Consider the following 21,678-nt stretch of genomic DNA (forward strand, 5'->3'; position numbering starts at 1 on the left):
TGGATCCGACGGCGGAGACGGCGCCGCACGGGTTTATTAGTCTTGCGTCGCGGGGGAAGGGGCAGAGAGAAGGAAGCATTACCACTAGGCAATCAGAGAAGACTCGCCTCGCCGCCACTCGCCTCGCCGCCGGCCGCCGCCGCAGAGGGGAGCGGAGCAGAGATGTTCTTCCACATCGTGCTGGAGCGGAACATGCAGCTGCACCCGCGGCACTTCGGGCCGCACCTCCGGGACAAGCTCGTGTCCAAGCTCATCAAGGACGTCGAGGGCACCTGCAGGTAGGGTTTTCCCCTCCCGATGCCTAAACCTAGCTATCTAGGGCTGCGAGGAGGGATTGGGCGGCGCTGAGACGGCACGCGGTCTTGTCTTGCAGCGGGCGGCACGGGTTCGTGGTGGCGATCACGGGGGTGGAGGACATCGGCAAGGGGCTCATCCGGGAGGGCACCGGCTACGTCACCTTCCCCGTCAAGTACCAGTGCGTCGTCTTCAGGCCCTTCAAGGGGGAAATCCTCGAGGCCGTCGTCACCATGGTCAATAAGGTGGGTTTGTGTACTCGCATCCTTCCCTTCACCGCGCGGGGCTGTGCTTGCTTCGCTCGAATTTGTTGTGAAATTTTGCGCTGAGGCGCTGGGTGGTGATGATATTGGTGTTGGAGGAGGTGATTGCAGGGCTGATTTGGTGGCTAAGCTGTTTGTGTTGTTGGTTCTGCAGATGGGCTTCTTCGCAGAGGCTGGGCCGGTGCAGATTTTTGTGTCGAATCATGTGAGTGATCTGCTTTTCTTGGTTATGCTTTCTAGTTAAAATTACCCAAATATAAACTTCAGAACTTCTCTTCCTGATAGATTACCTCACCAGTAATGAATTTCGTAGGAAGTTAATGATACTTCCTTAAAACAACGACTATGACTACTATATCTGTTCGATAAAAATGGCTGCTTTTTACAGCCACAGGATATTAGCATAGGCATCTTGTTTAATTTTACTGTCAGTCAATATTGTGTTGCTGAGTAATGCTCTGTTCCTGCTATTTAATCACAATGCAGTTGATTCCTGATGATATGGAGTTCCAATCTGGTGATGTGCCAAACTACACAACTTCCGATGGATCGGTATGCTTCCATCCTATAAGTAGTAGTTACAAGTCTTCTCAATCATATGTAACTACTGCTAGCTAGTTATAATTTTTAAGTTCAGCAAGATCACAGTAAACGTAGACAGTTGTTCTGATGGATATTCGTTGGATTATTGTTCTCTTGTATGGTTTGGCACTTGTTTACTCTCAAGTATCAATTGTTCTTAGTCATACTCTTGAAATAAAATTTCAGACGTGTGCATTGGATATCATGTTGTAAGAGGACTTTTCAGTTCAAAGCTGGTTTTTAGTCATTTTCCTGTGCTCGTTTTCAGTTGCTTGTTTGTCTTCTTAGGTAAAAATTCAGAAGGAGAGTGAGGTGCGGTTGAAGATTATTGGTACTCGTGTTGATGCAACAGAAATTGTAAGTTTATTACCATCTTATAAATTGTTTTACCGTGAAAGTTCGAACTTCCATGTGCTTTTTCATTGTTTAGAATTTCAAGTATAGATCTGTAGATGACAACCACAAGTTATGCAATACCACTGGATGTTTCAGTATTATTTGTTTTGTTTTTGTGCATAGTAAATGATAACCAATAACCATGCTGTTCTTTAGTCACATAAAAACAATGTTATGCCCTGTAGCTATAGTTTGTACTCGATGCATCCCAAATTATAGGCCATTTTGACTTCTGTAGGTATGTACCTTTTGTATGCACTTAGATATAAGCTATGTATCTAAAAAAGTCAAAACAACATATTTGAAACGGAGGGAGTAACGAACTAGGCTTTTGATACTCTAGGTCAGTTTAGCACTGCCCTAGAAGATGGGCTGTGCACAAGTATCTTTCTGTGACAAGATGCTTTGCTTGTATATCCCTTTCTAAAAGCATAGTAGACATCAATTGCTGCCGCTATAGTGCCATTTAATCATTCAATGTTATTCATTTACTATGATCTCACAGTTCAATCCATCAATTGCAGTTTTGCATTGGCACAATAAAAGACGACTTTCTGGGTGTTATCAGCGATCCTGGTGCAGCAGTGTAAATGGTTTAAGAAACAGAGATAGCGCTCAGTGTTCTGTGTGCAATGGATGGAGACTCAAATGAAGTGTAGTGTTAGAACTGCATGGATTGTACGGATAATTCAACCTGTATCGAGATTGAGATGTTAGGGTTTCTCTTAACTGTAGTAAACTATCCTCACCACAGAATTTTTTTTCCATCTGGCTTTGATTAACTGTAATTCACGAGTTGTTTGTCACAACACGTAACTTCACCATTGTATCTTCAAGTATCTTACCATAACTCTGGTCACTGGTCAGGTACAGATAAGAAAAAATTGAAGCAAAGCTATAATTTTGCGTTACAGGTTTCAGGATGGATATTTGACATGTCTCTACAACATAATGGAGAGATCCCATTCAACAACAATCACTCGCATTTCCCGAAGTTAGACTCAAATCAGTTGTCGACGACACTGCCTTTCAAAGGACGCATGTAAACGTTGTGCCTACAAATGACTGACAGCAGATGACAAAATTGTTCAGAAAATGAACATGTTCATCTCATCATATTATAATATATATAGCGCATTTAACTCACCTGCTTGGAACATCGTGTTAGTAGTCCTACCAGTTTCCAAAGGAGGGGATCATATTTACATCTTGAAACCCTTGTTTTTGTTCTCAACAAATCTTGTTCTTTGTTTCCAAACCATTGAATGTGCTGCATGAATGTGCTGCTTCAGGAAGTCCTGCCATTCAAGTCGTTTAACCATGTCTTGCGATACCAAGAAATGAAGTTCTCATGATAATCCCAATGTGTCCCTGAAACAATGAAGAAGTTGCTAATAGATTTATATGTGTACATGACAATATCAAAACGATGGATACTTCATGCATAATTGAAATTCCTTTTTGGTACCATCAAACCAACTGATCAGAATAGGAAGCCAGGCCCATTAGAGCAAACAGGCAAAGCAATGAAAATAGATCCGCAAAGCCAAATGAAGATTCTGTAAGGAAGTAGATCTTGTGATTGCTTGGATCACCACGGAACCCTCGAGATATCATTGCCTAAACAAATAAGATAGGAAGTTAAGAGTCAAAGCAATCAAATGCATCAGGATTATCATCCTATTATCACAAAACCTTACTTCTAAAGCATGTGACCCAGGCCATGGAAATTTGGAATTAAGGAAATTTCTAATAGATAGTAGCTCAACATGATATAATTAACTCACAGATCATGTTACATTCATAGTAACTCAAGTCAAAGAAACCAAAAAAGACAGAAAAAGGCTAACCTTGGATATTTGCTCTGCATGATCAAATATATTTTTGAATATCCGTCGGATATAGTTGAAGAAAACTGCATGTTGCATGTAAAGGAATTTCAGTAAATATTTCCAGTTCAGATACCAAATAAAGCCATAATGGTAGCCACATATATCCTACAGAAACAGAAGAAATTGCCATACTGCTGAAATTAGTTAGGGTACTCAACTACAGTATTTTGCAAATGCATCTTTATAAGAACCGTCATCTTACAATCTCCGAGGAGCTATTTTTAAAGTTGCAAAAGTATGATGCACTACGCCTTCTGTCTTCAAACTAATTAGGGATTCTGAGATGGCCCAAGTTGCCTGTAATTCTTGCAATGCAAGATATCTCATCTCACTCTTCCTTCAATCTTGTCACCAGAACAAATTAGTGGCCAGACATTAATCATTCCATGAATGACTGAAGCCAATTGGGTGATTCGGACTAAATGCCCATTTTGGATAATTTAGGACAATGTCAGGTACATCCATATAATGAACAAAATATTTAATCAATCAGAAATTAGTTTTTTTTTCCTCCTGGCAAGCAGACAGCATGCACTAATTGGTTATGTATTGGATTCTGGCTGTGATTGTTAACAAGTTCTCTTGAAGTCAACGATTACAATTGTAGAAAATACCTTTCTCCAGTAGATGTATAGAGTACTTACTATCTATAGTTTCCATAGCTGACAGCTTCTTCCAATTTATCCTGCGTGCTACAATCGCCAGTGCTGAGTTGCGGACCTAGTTAAATGTTTCAACATATTATAATCAAAAGTTAGATCTCAAGTAGTAGAGCATCTTTCTAGATTTAGTTTGACATTTACAATATACTTGCCTCATCAAATACTAAATTAATGAACCTCAATGACAGTAGTAGTGTAAGTATTATCTCAGGTACTGGTACACCGATGTGCTTCAGTGGAATCATAAACCACCACAAAGCAGAAGCAAGCTGCTCAGGCGTGGTTGTTGTCAAGCAGAGACTTGCGCTTTGGAATATCTGCACACAGACAAAATGTTTGAGAGTACATATTAAAAAGAATGATAAACATTGCGGTCTCCACTCAGGTGGTGACTGGCAGCCATAGAGAATAAGCATAAGAAAGTTTTTGCCAAAATATAGTTGTATGTCAGATGAAGGGCATACCGCAAAGGAGAGGCTTGCCGAAGTGCTTGAAACTGATAGGCCTTTCCTTGTAAATTGTAGTGGCCCCAGTTTCATGATTGTGTAAGAATACCCACTTGCGGAACAAGGAATGTTCGGTATGCCTAGAACAGAAGGGGGAGGAGTTCTCGTCTGAACCAATGAAGGCGCACCATCGGCCCCAAATCCCAGCATTATGAATATGAATCCTGAAAGGAGAGCAACCCTTCCAAGTTGATCCTACAGAGTAAATACGATTTGGTTTACAGGTATAAGCAAGCAAATCTCCACAAGGCTATTTTCAATATACAAAGCATCACATGCTATGAAGCAGAATGGTAAATAACAAACCTTAATCCTAGAAGGAAAAGCAACAACTACATAAGGAAAATATCTAACATTGCGATGTTTCAATGTCATGGAACCAATTTCTCCTACGATAAAAGGTGGACAGCTGAAACTGGTTAAGTTAAAAACAGATGTATCACAAATCGTAAGCTGCAACTATTTACAGAAAACCATTGATGCACCATTGTATCATCATAAAGAAACTCCTAAAAAATCAAAACCACAGTATACTAGTAAGCCCTAATAAAACTCTACAAATGCATTTCAAGCATGTCAGAGCATCAAATCATACCTTCCAAACATGATTTGGCAAAACCCACACTGAAAGAAGAGCCAGGAATACTACCAAACCGAACCGCATATAAATGTTTGACCTGGCTGGTAAGACAACAAGGGCCAAGAGCCACACCTGCGAAAACAATTATTTGAATTGTTTAATTGTAGGAGGCAACAACCACAACACTGTTTAGTGTATCTCCAAACTTGGTTAAACTTATATTAATACAGAAAGGCGGCTAAAACACTGAAAACTGGTTCGGTAACATGATGTGATGATATCAGACATCACCAGGCAAGAAAAATGATGTTTTAACCCACCAGGATATGCAGGAATACCCGAACAAATTCTTCAGATTACTTGCAGAATGTTTAAAATAAGCAGGCAGTCAGGCTACGCCTAGTACCTAGCGATTGTACATTTTGCCTGCAGCTAGAACAGTGCCATGTTGTTAAGTAGAATAAATTCATATCAAAACAAAAAAATTCAATCTTACCATGCATCCATGATCTCCGTGACCACAGATCATCTTTATCCCTCTCAATTTCGTCCCACATTCATATAAATACCAACTCCTAAACCACTCGAGGAGAAAAAACACCTACGTGCTAGGCAAGCTGCCAAGGCGGTGCTACTCGGCCCAGGCTTTGCCCTTTGAAACAGAGTATGAGGTATAATTTATAGAGGTGCCATATGGCGTATACTAGTGGTCTAAGACACTGATTTTACTTATGAAACATAGAGGGCAACAACACCTTGGAGCATTCACACGAGAATTCTCACTATAAAGTAATGAACTTAAAAGTCATAATCAGGAAAAAAATCTGCTATGTTTGAGAGCACTTTATTCTACAGGTGAGACACGAAACACAGTTTGATCAAGCATATATGAGCACTCCTAACTTTAGAAGCATAACAGATGGCTCTATTGATTAGAAAAGAGTCAAGATAACTCTGGTATGCAGTAAAGAAAGCAAGAAAAAGGAAAACGAAAATTTATGAAAGAAGGTAGTACTTGCAATAGCCCTCCATATAGCTTCTCAACTGGATAATTTTAGATATATAGGTTGAGGTTGCTGTAAAATGTGCTGACATAACAAAGTAACTCTCTCGAAACATAGTGACAGAAACTCAAGCAAAGCCATTGTGATTTTCAGTGACGAACTACTGCTGGCTGAGATGTACTATAGATGAATGTCCAAATACTAAAGCATTATCAGTACACAGCCTTTTCAGAGGATATCGTGCCTCTCCTAGTTTTTTTTTATAGGATCTCTTTTGTTAGTCTACTAGTTGCTAAAATCACAGCAGCTACGTACCAGCTTGACGCGCGGGTCGACGGAGTGGAGGAAGGTGCGCGGTTTGTCGACGAACTGGCAAACGGGCGCGGCCGCAGCGCCGGAGATAAGCCTGAGCACCTGCTCCGGGCCCGCCCCCGCACGGCCCGCCGCCACCCGCGGGATCCACTCTGCCCACCTGGCCGCCGCGGCGTTGTCCCTTCCCGAGGACGAGGGAGCCGCGGGCGCGGGTGGCGACGCGGAGCATACGAGCAGGGCGAGGCGGCTGTCCCTCCTCCGTGCCCTGGGTTTCGCCGGGAAGGGAAGACAGCTGGGCGCGGCCTTCGCCGCGGGGGGGCGGGGGGCGAGAGAGTGGAGAGGGCGGAGGTGGACGGCGGCGGCCATCGGAGGGAGCGTGCGCGGCGCGGGCGGTCTGGACCTAGGCGACGAGCCAACGAGGCAATTTACCCTTATGGGCTTTTGGCCTACCCATAATGGTTTTCTGGGAAAGAAGTGCTCCCTCCGTCCCAAAATAAATATAATTCTAAAATCAAGCACGCAAATCAATGTTATATTTAAAATTATCAAAATACCACTTATCTTTTGTGAGAAGTGGATGAGATGTTAGTTGTCTTTTGTGAAAAATTTTCGAAAATTATCTTGTCTTATGTGGTAGGTGAGTCAAAGTTTGCATTTTTCATGGAATAAAATTTAAACTCTAGAATTACATTTATTTTGGGACGGAGGGAGTAAAGAACAGCGGTTTATTTCTCGCGGTAATTCGAATTACTAGTTAGCTGCAGAAGATTCCCAGTGTTGCAGGTTTTCTCGGTCCACGGTGGAATTGCCGGAATTCGTAGATCCAGTGTTTCCAGTTCAAAATTCGGTTCGAAATGACTTGAGAAAAGTTATTTGTATATTTTAGAACATATAAATTTCTTTTGTATTCTATATGCTTTGAGGAGAGAAATTCCTATCTTTTGTGTTTTAGTTTTGGTTTGAATTTTGTGAAGTTGTTTTCCACCATGTAAAATTCAATTCAGTGAAGAGCAAATCTTTAACTGCAAAATACATTTCCATCCGTTACTGGAAAACTTGAAAAATTCCAAGAAAAAAAAACCAATCAAATGCTATTGGTCATTTGATTGTGACCTTATGAGGAAAAAGAGTTCGATCGTTGGCATCGATATCTATGTACAGTGCTCATCAAAACTCGGATCCATTTCGTCTTAATACAATGATGCGCAGCTCTCCTGCTTATTGGAGAAAAAAAACTTGAAACTATTGGCATTGGTAAAAAAATCCGGAATAAATACAAAAGCAATAATTTTGCTCATTATCAACCGTTTCGCCGTATCTACTTTGAGGCAGAAATTATTGCCACCAATAGTTTGTCAAGAAACCGCGCGCCCGAGGTGCTCAACCTGGCACGACGAATGAAAATAGAGTTCCTCTCGTGAAATCTTCATTTTGTGGCTGGGACATCTTGACCATCTCCGCGCTCTCTACGTGCCCGTAAATGCAGTCGGATGAGTGTTATTAGCCCATGCCTAAAAATCCATCGCTGATGAATACATATTTGTTTGGACAGATCCACCGTATTTAAAATTTCCGATGAGCGCAAAGTGCAATTTGAAGAACCGCCATATATTGTTCAGTAATTCACCACGAGACCAATACCAACACCAACACCTTAAAAGCGAAGAACACACACACGAATTTCAAGCACCCACCGGCCACACACATCGATCACTCGCGCTCGCGTAGACCGCCGACCACTGCCCAAGATGACACGTTCGCTCGTATACATGTCCGTCGCCGCCGCCGCCGTCGCCGCCTCAGTCGATCACGCCATCAGACCCTGCCGCCGACGGGGGTCGCGAGGATGGCCGCGTGCGCGCCGGCGTGGAGCGACCCGGCGCAGAGCAGCTGCGTCCCGGCCAGGATGATGGTGAACGCCTCCAAGGTGCGCTGCACACGAGCACATGCCAAAGTCAGAGGAAAAGGACGGGGGGATAGAAGAACTGAAGGGTCTCGCGTGTGTACCAGGCTCGCGGGCCTCCAGCTGACGGTGATCTCCTTGCAGGCCAGCCCCATGGCGAGGAGGGTGAGGGTCCAGGTGACTAGCGCGGCGGCGGCGGCGGACATCATGTTGGCCGGGAGCCCCTGGCCGACGTCGTGCAGCCCGGTGATGGAGGTGGAGATGCCGACGACGCCCGCGAGGAGCGCGAAGACGACGAAGAACCCCGTCGCCAGGTTGCCGATCGGGAAGTAGATCGGGAACAGGCGCACCGGCGGGGACACGCCCTGCACTGCACCGCAAACCCAAAAGGAACAGTTTGATGAGGGAGCTCGCCGGAGCCGGAGGGCCGGCCGAGACGGAGAGGGCTACGCGCTAGCTTACGTGAGTTCCTGCTCTCGTCGATGCTGTAGTTGATGGCCCAGCCGGCGATGGCCGCGACGACGACGTACATGATGAGGTTCAGGAACAGGAGGGCCGACGCCATGGACCGCTGCCCGCCTGACGCCATGGACCGCTGCTTTACCTTTCTCCCTGGCGGATCGGCTGGGTTTGGGGATCGGAGATGGGTTTGGGGCTAGCTTTGGGCTGAGGTCCTTTGTGGTGCGTCAAGGCGTGAGCGCGGCCGGCATATATGCGCGCGCGCCGGGAAGGATGATGCTGAGCTGCGCTCCGGCCGTTTCTTTGGCTGAAAGGTAAGATCGATCGCCGCCAAAGCAAGGCAGAAAATCATTGTCTGAGATGTTCTTGCGTTTTGCTTTGCAAGGAAGCCAGGCGCCATTCCTTGCTCCCGACTGGAGAGTTGGAGGCTGCTGGAGCCCAATGCTTTTGCTGCGGGCAAGGAAGGGATCCCCGCTGCAAACGAGCGACGCAGATTCGTCGGCCGGGCAGCCGAAACCCAATCCGCCGAAAAGGACTATCCACGGACAGCCGGTAAAGAAAAAGTGAGATTCTTCGGAGTAACAGGTTGCCATAAGATTTATAGGTTACTGTATTTTGTTAGAGAACAATCCATTGTAGTCTAGCTGGTTAGGATACTGGTCTCTCACCTGAGAGACCCGGGTTCGAGTCCTGGCAACGGAATATTTTTTAATCTTTTTCCTTCCAAAGCCATGGTTCTGGTCTATTTCCTCTGATGTAGACGTGGAGGAATTTTGTTAAAAAACTTTTTTTTGAGTAAAATTTTGTTAATAAACTTGACAACACAGATGAAAACTAGTCCGTATGGCGTAGAAGAACTCGCCCGGAGGATAATAATGAGCAGAGTGCAATAGTTCTTGTGCAAGCTTTAAGAAGGATATATGTGTGCCAAAATTGTAAAACACTCAAACTCTAAAAAGTTATCTAAAGAATAAGACAAGGGTTTTCACTACCTTGCATTTACTTATGGGTCTAATGGAACCAAAAACACAAAAACATGTTATTTGCAAATGAAAACATGTTGTTCCTGGCAAATGAAAATACCAAAAGATGTGGATAATGACATTGATGCCAAGAAAATGTTGAAGAGAACCATGGCTAGTTATATAAAATAATTTTTTTATGAAATTTAGTAGACTGTATAACTTGAAAATTTAGAGCGTAACTGAATTAAGTAAAAATTGTATAGCCAAAGTAAAGAACATAGGAGCAATAAGTGTGTATTTGTGTAAGAACAGGTACAACAATTGGGTTATAGCCATGGAGGAGAGAAGAGAGGAGAGAGACAAGAGTTTGGCTCTCATACTAGCACAAGTTGGGCACGTAGGCATATGCAAATGGTGGTCCCTACATTAAAGGGAAAAATCTGAATTACACCATCGACTATAACAGAAGTTCGATTTTCAACCTTCAAAAATAAAATCGGATAACATAGACCATCCAACTGTCAAAACCGGGTAAATTCGGTCGCTGGGTTGGTTTCCAAGGTCATTTTGTATTTTTAAAAAATTAAAGAAATTCTAATTGGATCTAAAAAAATAAAACTAATTCAATTTAAATCAGAAAAAATTGAAACTAGTATCAAAATTTTTCTAAAAATGTAACATATCGGTCATTGCTCTATTTGAATCTTGGATATTAAAAATAATAGACATAACTACAAGCAACCAAATATTATGAAAATAAAAAAATGGGATGTGAATCACTGAAAAGTATCATACCAATAAATAGGTTACACTTCTAGAAAACTTTTGATACTCATTTCACATTTTTTTCTAATTTAACATGAATTACTTATGAATCTTTTTAGTTTAAAATTAAATATTTTTTTGTCGGTACCCTACAATTGGGGTACCCACTCCTACTGTGCCAAGACTCGCGTAGTTATCCGTAACTACGCCCTAAGGAGCTGAGCAGCCGGGCCCCTGGGTTCCGTCTCCATCTCACCGGACCAACGTTCCCGGACCCGCTTCTCGTTCGGGGACGGGTCCGGTGTCACCACGTGTCCCAGAGGTGGAAATGCTCAGCACCTGTGGCCGCGGACCCGGACCCCCGTAGGTGGGTCCGGGACCTCCACGTGCCATCCGGACTCCCGCAGGTGGGTCCGGGACCTCCACGTGCCTATCCGGACCCCCCGTGAGCTCTCGGCTCAGCTAGCTCCTCGGGAGGGGTCCGGAGCTGCCACGTGTCACGCAGACGCGGGCGCGGGCGCAAGCCTTCCGCTGGAAGCTCCCTCACCCACCCGCATTAAGTGCGAGTGGTTGAGGCAGGCTCTGCTGCCGCTGGGCACGGGGCAGTTTTTGTCAGTCCACACTGTGGATCGCCAGTTACTGAGGCGGCTCGTCAGTTACAGTGCACTGAGTCAGTAGTTCGGCGCTTCATCATGACCTCGACGCGCGGCTCCAGAGGCTAGACTCTACTCCGACAAGACAGCTCAAGACCATCCCTGGTCAGAAGCTACGCACGGAAGCCAACGACGAAGATCTTCGGATCTGTAGCATTTAAGGCTCCGCTGTGTACAATATCAAATATATCGCCGGGCCCACATGTCGAGGCCCCACTCAGTGTACGTGCTCCCCTTGACATATAAAAGGAAGAGCACGCCCGCTAGAACAGGGGGGCGGAGGGGGAGACGGACACAAGCTCTCACAACTCTCACATTCTCGTGGGAAGGCAATACAACACACAGTGGGCGTAGGGTATTACGCTCCGGCGGCCCGAACCACTCTAAATCCTGCCGTGTTCATCGTGTTCTTGAGTGAGATCTATCTAAGACCAGCTAACCCCCGAGTACACACCCTCAGGGCTAGGGCGGGTGCCATCCGCCACCCGGCTGTGGTTTGCAGCACCACGACATTTGACGCGCCAGGTAGGGGACTTCTAGCTGGTCGCAGTTCGTCTCTTGCCCATCTCCATGGCTCGGGTGGTTGAGCACTCCCACCACCACGACGACGTGGAGATGACGGAGGGTGTGGCGTCATCCGCGTCACACGCCTCTCGCCTTCCTGCGCCAGGGGCAGCCGTGCCCGTGGAGCAGCCACCGTCGGCAGCGGCGCGCGCTGCACGTCGGCAAGAGTCAGGGCGCCCGTCAAGGGCCCCCTCACAAGCTGCGAGCGGCGGAGCGACAAATCCCAACTCGCAGTATACCTCACTCATGAGAGGAAGCCCGCTCCGGCGGAAAGCCGACTCCGGTCGCACCAAGCCCGCTCCGGCGGAAAGCCGACTCCGGTCGCACCAAGCCCGCTCCAGCGAAAAGCCCACTCCGGTCGCACTAAGCCGACTCTGGTGGCTTTCTCCGGCGGAAAGCCGACTCCGGTCGCACCCCCGACTCTACATCTCTGTAAGTCCTACCCTTAGAGGCCCAGCAAGGAATAAAACATTTTCCTTTGTAACTAGGTAGTACTTCCGTGTGGTCCAGTCCGGTGAGCCTCCCCCGTGGAGGGGTCCGGACCTCTGCGAACCAGGTTCAGGGAAGCGTACTCACCCTCCGGGGAGGTCCGGAGCCGTGTAGCCGCTTAGCCTGGTTCCGTACCCTAAGCCTGCATGCTCTACATCCCTAGGGCGAGTACCGTAGTACCTAAGACTGGGGCCCCGGGGGTCCGGACAGCTCCGACCTCATAAACCCGTGTTCTGGCTTACATCGCACATCTCATGTACATCTAGTTATAAAGGAAAAGTTTATTCTCAGTTCGCCTCTAAGGATGTTACATTCCAATTTCAATTTACGCATTCTGTTTGCGCTAACCCCCACGTGGCTTCTTACTCTTGTGCGGTGATTGTGGTCCGAATTGAGTTGGCTAGTTAGTGACTTAGCTCGAGACCCCTCATGGAAGAGAGGGGTTCGGACCCCTGGGAACCTGCAGGTTCAGGGAAGCGCACTCATTCTCCGGGGAGGTCCGGAGCCGTGTAGCCGCTTAGCCTGGTTCCGTACCCTAAGCCTGCACGCACCACCTCCTGTGAATGAGTGCCGTAGTACCTAGGACTGGGAACCTGGAGGTCCGGACTTTCTCTTAACCTAAAGGCCGGCCCCTTGAGCTCCGTTCACTGAACCTAGCTGTCTATCTCAAAGGATTACAGCCAACAGGATTTGGGACCCGTGGGCACGCTACTAAGCATCTACCTTGAGTCATGTGCAGGTCCAAACGTGATGATGCAGCAGGTGACCCAAAGGATGGACGATGCAGGACAAGACCCTTGCGGCGCGCTCCGCTGGGCGCCAGAAGCAGCCAAAGTTGCTCACAGTAGTGGCCCCACCTGCGGGTTCGTTGCCTCTCCCGAGGCGGGCCCGGGGGCCACTGTCGGTACCCTACAACTGGGGTACCCACTCCTACTATGCCAAGACTCGCGTAGTTATCCGTAACTACGCCCTAAGGAGCTGAGCAGCCGGGCCCCTGGGTTCCGTCTCCATCTCACCGGACCAACGGTCCCGGACCCGCTTCCCGTTCGGGGACGGGTCCGGTGTCACCACGTGTCCCAGAGGTGGAAATGCTCAGCACCTGTGGCCGCGGACCCGGACCCCCGCAGGTGGGTCCGGGACCTCCACGTGCCATCCGGACTCCCGCAGGTGGGTCCGGGACCTCCACATGCCTATCCGGACCCCCCGTGAGCTCTCGGCTCAGCTAGCTCCTCGGGAGGGGTCCGGAGCCGCCACGTGTCACGCAGACGCGGGCGCGGGCGCAAGCCTTCCGCTGGAAGCTCCCTCACCCACCCGCATTAAGTGCGAGTGGTTGAGGCAGGCTCTGCTGCCGCTGGGCACGGGGCAGTTTTTGTCAGTCCACACTGTGGATCGCCAGTTACCGAGGCGGCTCGTCAGTTACAGTGGACTGAGTCAGTAGTTCGGCGCTTCATCATGACCTCGACGCGCGGCTCCAGAGTCTAGACTCTACTCCGACAAGACAGCTCAAGACCATCCCTGGTCAGAAGCTACGCACGGAAGCCGACGACGAAGATCTCCGGATCTGTAGCATTTAAGGCTCTGCTGTGTACAATATCAAATATATCGCCGGGCCCACCTGTCGAGGCCCCGCTCAGTGTACGTGCTCCCCTTGACATATAAAAGGGAGAGCACGCCCGCTAGAACAGGGGGGCGGAGGGGGAGACGGACACAAGCTCTCACAACTCTCACATTCTCGTGGGAAGGCAATACAACACACAGTGGACGTAGGGTATTACGCTCCGGCGGCCCGAACCACTCTAAATCCTGCCGTGTTCATCGTGTTCTTGAGTGAGATCAATCTAAGACCAGCTAACCCCCGAGTACACACCCTCAGGGCTAGGGCGGGTGCCATCCGCCACCCGGCTGTGGTTTGCAGCACCACGACATTTTTAATTCTCACAAAATGGAAAACCACATTCAAAACCACCCAAGGGGCTAAATTTGCCCGGTTTCAATAGTTGGATGGTCTTTGTTATCTGGTTTTGTAGTTAAAGGGTGAAAATCTTCGAGGGTATAAACCGGACTTTTTTCTACATTAAATGATGTGAGGAGGAATCACTACTACAAAAAATATTAACCGAGGCGGGTAAAAAGCATTAACCGAGGCGGGTAAAAAGCATTAACCGAGGTGGTTTTTGCAACCGCCTCAGATCATCCGTCACGGTTAATGTGACATTAACCGAGGCGGTTTTCGATAAATGAAATAAAAAATTAAAAAAAGAAAAAGAAAAAGCCCATCTGGCCGCTGCCATCCGGTGCCGCCGCTGCTGCTCGGGGCCCCTGCCGTCCGGTGCCGCTGCTCGGTGCCCCCACCGCGCCGCCGCCGCTGTTGCTCGGGGCCCCCGCCTCGATCGGGGCCGCCGCCGCTCGGGGCCCCCGCTGCGCCGCCGTGCTCGCCCCCCCCCCTCGCTCGAGGCCGCTGCCGCTCGGGGCCCCTGCCAAGCCCCCGTCGCCACCGCGGGCTCCGCCCCGCCGCAGCTGCACGTCGCCGCTGCCGTGGATCCGCCCGCGCCGCCGCGTGATGGAGAAGGGAGGCGGGCTGGGCGTGTGGCCGGCGCCGCAACGAGGGAGCGCCGCCGCCGTGAGGGGAGCCGCCACGAGGGGCCCCGCCGCGAGGAGCGTGGCCCCCGTGAGGGGTGCGTGGAAGATAGGAGAGAGTGAGAGGAGTGGAGAGAAGAGAGAGTTTGTGTGGAGAGAAAAAAAATGAGTGGAGAGAAACCCTAACTCATCAATATATACGCTTAAGATGTCTAGTGGGCTGGTATGGACTTGGGTCTAGGCCTGATTTACCGAAGCGGTCGTATTATAATGTCCGCCTCGGTTAATAGATTTTGCGAGGAGGTTTTTTTGTAACCGCCTCGGTTAATAAAAAAATAACCGCCTCGGTTAATGCTGACCATTAACCGAGGCGGTTTTCTTTTCTGCCCGCCTCCGAGACGATTTTTAAGTGCCTCGCAAAATAGAATTTTGTAGTAGTGAATAGAAAAGAGAAGATGGAATAAAAAAAATTCTTATTGACAAATAAGTGATCATTTTTGTATAACTTGTCTCTTACAACTTGGCTAATAGCCAAGCACTTGGCTCTATTATTGAACTTGCTCTAAGATGAATAAAGAGGAGTGTGCTTGTTTGCATGAAATCCTTAGAGTTTTTAGAAAATTGGTGAATCAACAAAACCAGGTGCGTAAGATGTTTGCTGATCTTGAAAACATGGGATGGATGAGAAGACTCAACAAACCTTGATATTTGCTCGCAAAAAGAAAGTTTGTGAGAGTTCCCAATGTAAGAGTTTCTCCAACAGATTAGGTAAATATTCTAACTAAATGAAGAGTTAACAGGATAGCTAAAAGAATATTTAGCTATTCAAAAGGTGTGGTAACCAACAACCTCTCCAAATCACCTTAAACTCTCCCTCTCATGGTTCCCGTGAAGCTCTCCAATCACCGACGGGAGCTCTCCGGCCGCCGCGTCCTCCACCATTGGGGGAGCTCGATCACGACTCCGCTGCCGGCCGCTGGCGACGTCGAGGAGGCCGCCACGCCCCTGATCCCCGGCGGAGGCCCAGTTCCGCCCGCGCCCCGCTCCCCCCATGTTGTGTGCCGGCGCATGGCGGAGACCGAGCTCCGCGCCGCGCCGCCCGCAAACGGGGGAAGCCGAGCTCTGCCCGCGCCGCCCTTGAACGGCGGAGGCCGAGCTCCAGGCACAGGGCGAGACGGGACGGCGGGGTGGCGGGAAGGCATGGCGGCAGCGGTGGGGCGAGGCGCGGCTCCAAGCAAGGCACGACGGTGGGGGTGAGGTGAGGCGTCGGGCGAGGCTCCAGGCACAGGGCGAGGCAGACGCGGGGGTTGGAAGAGAGATGGAGAACGAGACTCGTTCTATTTTTTTGCCTACCAAGGGGGAGGAAATAGCTACCAAGATAGCTACCCGAGCAATATAGCTAGTCTGTTGGATCCGGATTTTGGTGAGATTTCTCTACTTTTAGCTAACTCATTAGGAATACAGAACTTGTTGAAGTTGCTCTAAAGGTGTGTACTTTACATGTAATTAGTGTATGGACCAAGATGCTAAGGTGGTGGCAATACTCATGATAATGCTGAATCATGGCAGACTTGATGAAAGGGGCTGAAAGTCTCTTCATAGGTGACGTCATGTTGTTGGGATCAGCCACAAACCACCTCTGCATGTACGAACAGAAGAACATGGCAAACAGATCGGCGCGTCCAGCCTTAACTTTAACGTTCACACAAATACATGAAAATTACATGGATACTTTTTTTGCAAAGAGAAACACGCAATGTCGCCGTCGTCGGAGGTGTATGTACCCCGTCTGCAGCCGGTCATCTAATACTGTGCCAAGGACCTGTTTTTTTTGACGCGGAGACATCCTCCGTTTCCCTTACCAAACGGAAATATCACAGTACACAAAGGAGCAGACAGAGAAAAGACGCAGGAACAGAAACAGTTTAAGGCTGACCTTCAGTCCCTACCAAACCTGCTAACAGAACAGATAGGGCCCTAGGGTTCCCAGGGAGAATTCACGTAGCCGAGAGAATAAGTACTAAGCAGAAATAGACATAGATCCACAAAGCCAACATCTGTAGAGCAACCATCAATCCACAGAGCCAACATCGTAGGCCAAGCATCAGGCTTCATCATCCGACAATTCTTCAACAACATCACTGTCTCATGGAAGCTTAGGGGGTAGTAGAAGTGGTGGAGATAAGCGCTGCTGGTTGGTCATCATCCTGCTGGCACATGACAGAAGAAGCTTCACACCATCCAGGATCTTGCCTTGCATTACTGCACCATACAAACCTGCCCATAATGTCATTAAAGCACAAGTATAAGATACGATATCAGCTGGGTTTCTCAGCTGTTTATTATCCAAGCAAGCTTCATTTCTTTTCTTCCATATGGCCCAACAAATGGCTGCCATACAGAAGGTGTAGATCTGCTCCCCTCCCGGTAGCCAATGTACAAACCATTGCGAAAGATTATTTGGAATGTTGGTAGCTCCGATGCAGAGACCAACCATGCCCCAGATGACCTTTGCCACAGGACACATGAAAAAGAGATGGTCAATGGATTCATTGTTTTGACAGAAATAACAGGAAGGGGATCCCACCCAATTTCTCCTCAGCAGATTATCCTTAGTTAGGACTGCATTATTTTCCAATAACCACATAAAGATCTTAATCCTATAAGGAATTTTGGCCTTCCAAATGTGAACAAATGTCTGTCCACACTCATTAGAAGAAAGAGCATCATAGGTGGATTTGGTGGAGAAGTACCCAAGCTTGTTGCATTTCCAGACAACTTTATCTCGTGTATTATTGAAAGAATAACTATAGACCTCATTGACTATGTTCAACCATGAGTCAAAGAGAATAGGAGAGAGCCATCTCAAGAATTGTAGCTGTGCATTTTTGGAGAGAACTAGGTGAACTGAAACAAATTTATCAAGGCAGAAATCATACAAAGCAGGGTGAAGAGTGCAGAGAGGTTTATCCTTAAGCCATGAGTCTTCCCAAAATAAAGTTGATAGACCATTATTTACTGTAATTTTTCTATTAGCTAAGTAGACATGCCTAATTTTCAATAAATCTGACCACACTGGACAGTCATCAAGCCTGTTTTTTGATTGTTTCTATGACTTTTCCTCCACCCATGTATTTTGATCTAACTATTGTTAATCCTTTTCTTTATTTTATATTGAACAGTGTGCATATTCCTTTAGATAATCGTCGCAAAAAATACTCCTTTAGATAAATAAATTCCTCTAGATAACACTATTTCTTATTATTATTAGAGCATGAGCAATGTGTATTTTCCATCTTGATCTTAAGATGGAATAGTGTGTCAGATAACTATAAATGTTGCCCTACCACAATGCTATTAATTAAAAAGTTATCCACATGCTATGGTTGTGAGAAGGAGAGGGTCCAAATTAAGGGATGTGAGAGGGGAGAGAAATAATTTTTTACTCCTTAAGATCATACTTTAATTTAAGCTTAGCTCACCTTAAAGTTTTTTACTCATGGTGTACCCAGGATGGCTACTACTGTAGCATTTATTGTTTAAGGATATCTTTTTGCTACACTATGGTTGTCCTTGCAACATGAAGGTGGCACGTTGTATAACAAATATAATGAACTAAAAATATAAAAATGACATATCCAAACACGTATTATAAGGGTCAGTTTGTAAGGGTTTATTCCGGCTTCGCCTTCACCTGTTTTGAACAAATCAAGAGCGTGAAACCATTTTGTAAACACGAGCTAAAATAAATTAGAAGCCACATGAAGGCAGTATATTTTTGTTTCACTGGCTTTGGCTTCACTAGTTAAGCTGTTTTGGGAGAAACCCTCGATAAGTATGAATCTACTCACAATTTTTATCACAAGGATAGAAGAAGAATATAAGTTGATTGAAATTTAGCAAAACTGTTAATTTTTATCACTAGGATAGGAGAAGAATATAAGGGGTTGTTTGGTTCGAGGGGCTAAATTTTAGACCATATCACATCAAAAAGAATCTTAGTATTTAAAAATATTAAATTAAGTTTAATTACAAAACTAATTACAGAATCCTAGGGCTAAACCGCGAGACAAATCTAATGAGGTATACTCCCTCAATACCCAAAAAACCTGACGTTTAGAGCAGCAACACGGTCTCCAAAACACAACTTTGTCTTCTTATTTCTCTAAAAATATTTATCAAAAAGTGATATATGTATACTTTCATAAAAGTATTTTTTAAGACAAATCTATTTATATAATTTTTACATTTTCAAACTCAACAACTTGAGAGTTATTCATGATTTATATTCTCAAGGTTTGACACAAACCTTGTCCAAAACATCAATTATTTTGAGTATGGAGGGAGTATTAATCTGTAATTAGCGGATGGTTACGGTAGCATTAATGTAGCAAATAATAAATTAATTAGACTTATTAGATTCATCTCACGAATTAGCACTCATCTATCAAAAAAATATTTATAAATAAATTTTATTTGATACACCTAAATAGTAAGATTTATTTTGATGTGATTGGGGCATAGAGCTAAAAAAACGTTTGGAAACAAACGGCACCTAAGGCTTGCTCCAACGGAGCCCTGCAAACCGCCCCCACCCTATGTAGGGGGAGCTTTGGGGGGAAATTCCCTCCAATGGTTCTGTCGAGGGCTTCTGAGTGTACCCACAGCCGGGTGGCGGAACGCACCCGCCTATTCCCCGAGGGGGAGTACTCGGGGAAGTGCCAAGCTATTAGGCTGATCTAGCTCAGGGGCAAGAACGCAAGAGGTTCGGGCCGCCGGAGCGTAATACCCTACATCCACTGTGTGGTGTACTTAGTATGAATGAGTCTATCCTCTGCCCAGCCGGGCCTGAGCCATTCTCTAGCGGGCGTCCCCCTTTTATAGCGCAAGGAGGACGCGTACACAGGTGTTGGACCCCGACAGATGGGCCCAACAAGGATGCATATTTTACTATAAAAAAGACACTAATGGTGCTACAGTGGTTGAGAATCTCTTCCCGGATACGCTTCATTGCACTGTAGACTCTCTGACCAAAGGGAGTCTTCACTTGTCCCATCGGCGAGGCGCCCGTTGAGCCAGTGTAGGTTGCGGCGTAGACTGTTGGGTATACCGCGTAGGCGTTATGATACTCCATCGCCGAGTCGTCGTGTCTATCTGGCGTAGCAGACTGACGCGCGTGGTGTGAGTGGCGCCAGCGGCTGTACTGTGCATCTTGGTAACGCGCGACCAACAGTACAGCCTGGCAAAATTCTCCTCGGGCTCTGTTGTGGTAGAGCACACTAAACACCTCCCGCATTGAATGCGGTAGATGGGCAAGTCTTTCCGAGGAAGCTTGGCAGCCGCGTGCGTACCTGCGCCTGCGGACACGTGGCGTTTCCGGACCCTCCCAGGCGGGGTGTCTGTTCCCTCTCCGCTGAGGGGTCCGTATAGTATTTGGGGGTCCGGGACCCGGCGGGAGTCCGGAACTCCCTGGGAGGTCCGGGGCCCCCAGCTGTTTTGGCTGAGGGCTACCTCCGCCGGGACATGTGGCGTCACGGGACCCTCCCCAAGCGGGGAATGGGTCCGGGACCGTTTGCTGGGAGAGTAGGACTCCGGACCACAGGGGTCCGGCTGCTCGGCCGTTAGGGCGTAGTTAAGGATAACTACAAGACTCTTGCCTAGACACAGCAAGAGGGGGTACCCCAGTCCTGGGGTACCGACAGTGGCCCCCGGGCCCACCTCGGGGGAGGTACGAACCCGTAGGTGGGGCCATTATTCTAACACAATGCTGATTGCCTTGGCGTGCCCATGTCAAGAGCGGGTGCTCCGGACCCCTTCTAGGCCGTAGCACTTGTTGCCAGGTTCAGGTACTAGAGCGCTTTTCATAGGGCGGCGAAGGTGTAGGCTTGGGGTACGACACCAAGCCAAGCGGCTACACGGACCTCGGACCGCTCAGGGAGCGAGAATCACTTCCCCGGACCTGGCGGTGGCGACCGTGGCGGCGGTCTCCGCCGGAGCGGGCCACCGGAGTGGACTTGGGCGACTGTGGCGAGCGGTCTCCGCCGGAGCGGGCCACCGGAGTGGACTTGGGCGACTGTGGCGAGCGGTCTCCGCCGGAGCGGGCCACCGGAGTGGACTTGAGCGACCGTGGCGAGCGGTCTCCGCCGGAGCGGGCCACCGGAGTGGACTTGGGCGACCGTGGCGAGCGGTCTCCGCCGGAGCGGGCCACCGGAGTGGACTTGGGCCACCGTGGCGAGCAGTCTCCGCCGAAGCGGGCCACCGGAGTGGACTTGAGTCGACCGTGGCGAGCGGTCACCGCTGGAGCGGGCCACCGGAGTGGACTTGATGTCGTTGCTGACGATCCCATGAATTATGCCACCGGTCCTTGCAGTAAGGTGTAGGGAACCAGGCCTTATACCAGAAAGGAGCCCGGCACCTCTAGGGACAGCAGTCTCGGATACCAGGGGACTCGTAACAGGGCAGTGAAGTACGTAGGCTTAGGGTACATTATCTGGCTAAGCTACGCAGAGCTTCTCTACCCCAGGATACGGGCACCACTTCTCCTGAGCAGGTCCTTAGGGGTCCGAACTGCCTTCCAGCTAGAAGGGGTGTCTTCACCTGACCACAAGCCAGCAACTCAACTTGGATCGTTAGTAACTAAAGAAAAGACTCCATTTGGGAGAAAGACACAGTTAAACCAAAATGGATAAGTGTAACCAAGGTAAAGTTCAGATAAGACTTGAGAAAGCAATTCTCCTTTATTGTGGTTATCGTGATGTACATCAGAGGTCGGGATTACGAGGCTGGACCTCTACCGCTCTGGACCACTTGCT

At 47.8% G+C, this 21,678-nt stretch overlaps 3 protein-coding genes across 5 annotated transcripts; 1 reads left to right on the top strand and 2 right to left on the bottom strand.

Annotated features, from left to right (window-relative positions):
• The first annotated feature begins 71 nt into the window (after window positions 1-71).
• LOC120698780 (DNA-directed RNA polymerase II subunit RPB7) lies at window positions 72-2,433 on the top strand. Its single transcript, XM_039982512.1, has 6 exons — window positions 72-278; window positions 374-539; window positions 712-762; window positions 1,044-1,109; window positions 1,428-1,496; window positions 2,060-2,433. Exons 1-6 carry the CDS (start codon window positions 163-165, stop codon window positions 2,123-2,125), a joined length of 534 nt encoding a protein of 177 aa, XP_039838446.1. The 5' UTR covers window positions 72-162; the 3' UTR covers window positions 2,126-2,433.
• Window positions 2,292-6,918, bottom strand: LOC120698777 (protein ABCI12, chloroplastic-like). Of its 3 annotated transcripts, none has more exons than XM_039982510.1 (9): window positions 6,495-6,918; window positions 5,191-5,307; window positions 4,554-4,790; window positions 4,242-4,406; window positions 4,072-4,147; window positions 3,386-3,450; window positions 3,004-3,155; window positions 2,683-2,906; window positions 2,292-2,590 (listed from the first exon to the last, which is right to left on the bottom strand). In XM_039982510.1, exons 1-7 carry the CDS (start codon window positions 6,855-6,857, stop codon window positions 3,006-3,008), a joined length of 1,173 nt encoding a protein of 390 aa, XP_039838444.1. In that variant the 5' UTR covers window positions 6,858-6,918; the 3' UTR covers window positions 2,292-2,590; window positions 2,683-2,906; window positions 3,004-3,005. The 3 variants fall into 3 exon arrangements, with proteins under 3 accessions (XP_039838444.1, XP_039838442.1, XP_039838443.1); XM_039982508.1 differs by having other exon boundaries at window positions 2,292-2,600; window positions 6,495-6,908; XM_039982509.1 differs by having other exon boundaries at window positions 2,332-2,600; window positions 2,683-2,926; window positions 6,495-6,857.
• A 1,135-nt stretch (window positions 6,919-8,053) lies between these two features.
• On the bottom strand, window positions 8,054-9,263 carry LOC120698781 (membrane protein PM19L-like). The gene is made up of 3 exons (XM_039982513.1): window positions 8,857-9,263; window positions 8,499-8,764; window positions 8,054-8,423 (listed from the first exon to the last, which is right to left on the bottom strand). The coding sequence occupies exons 1-3, from the start codon at window positions 8,981-8,983 to the stop codon at window positions 8,307-8,309; spliced, it is 510 nt and encodes a 169-aa protein (XP_039838447.1). The 5' UTR covers window positions 8,984-9,263; the 3' UTR covers window positions 8,054-8,306.
• Between the last annotated feature and the right edge of the window lie 12,415 nt (window positions 9,264-21,678).

This window comes from Panicum virgatum, chromosome 3K (genome assembly GCF_016808335.1).
Source record: "Panicum virgatum strain AP13 chromosome 3K, P.virgatum_v5, whole genome shotgun sequence".
Classification (NCBI taxonomy): domain Eukaryota; kingdom Viridiplantae; phylum Streptophyta; class Magnoliopsida; order Poales; family Poaceae; genus Panicum; species Panicum virgatum.

Coding starts and splice junctions, on each gene's coding strand:
- LOC120698781 (XM_039982513.1), bottom strand. CDS start 8,983: ATGGCGTCAGGCGGGCAGCGGTCCATGGCGTCGGCCCTCCTGTTCCTG. Junction 8,765..8,856: donor CGACGAGAGCAGGAACTCAC/GTAAGCTAGCGC, acceptor TTTGCGGTGCAG/TGCAGGGCGTGTCCCCGCCG. Junction 8,424..8,498: donor GCTGGAGGCCCGCGAGCCTG/GTACACACGCGA, acceptor GCTCGTGTGCAG/CGCACCTTGGAGGCGTTCAC.
- LOC120698780 (XM_039982512.1), top strand. CDS start 163: ATGTTCTTCCACATCGTGCTGGAGCGGAACATGCAGCTGCACCCGCGG. Junction 540..711: donor TCGTCACCATGGTCAATAAG/GTGGGTTTGTGT, acceptor TTGGTTCTGCAG/ATGGGCTTCTTCGCAGAGGC. Junction 1,497..2,059: donor GTGTTGATGCAACAGAAATT/GTAAGTTTATTA, acceptor CATCAATTGCAG/TTTTGCATTGGCACAATAAA.
- LOC120698777 (XM_039982510.1), bottom strand. CDS start 6,857: ATGGCCGCCGCCGTCCACCTCCGCCCTCTCCACTCTCTCGCCCCCCGC. Junction 5,308..6,494: donor TCGACCCGCGCGTCAAGCTG/GTACGTAGCTGC, acceptor TTGTTTTCGCAG/GTGTGGCTCTTGGCCCTTGT. Junction 4,148..4,241: donor TTAATTTAGTATTTGATGAG/GCAAGTATATTG, acceptor ACATTTAACTAG/GTCCGCAACTCAGCACTGGC.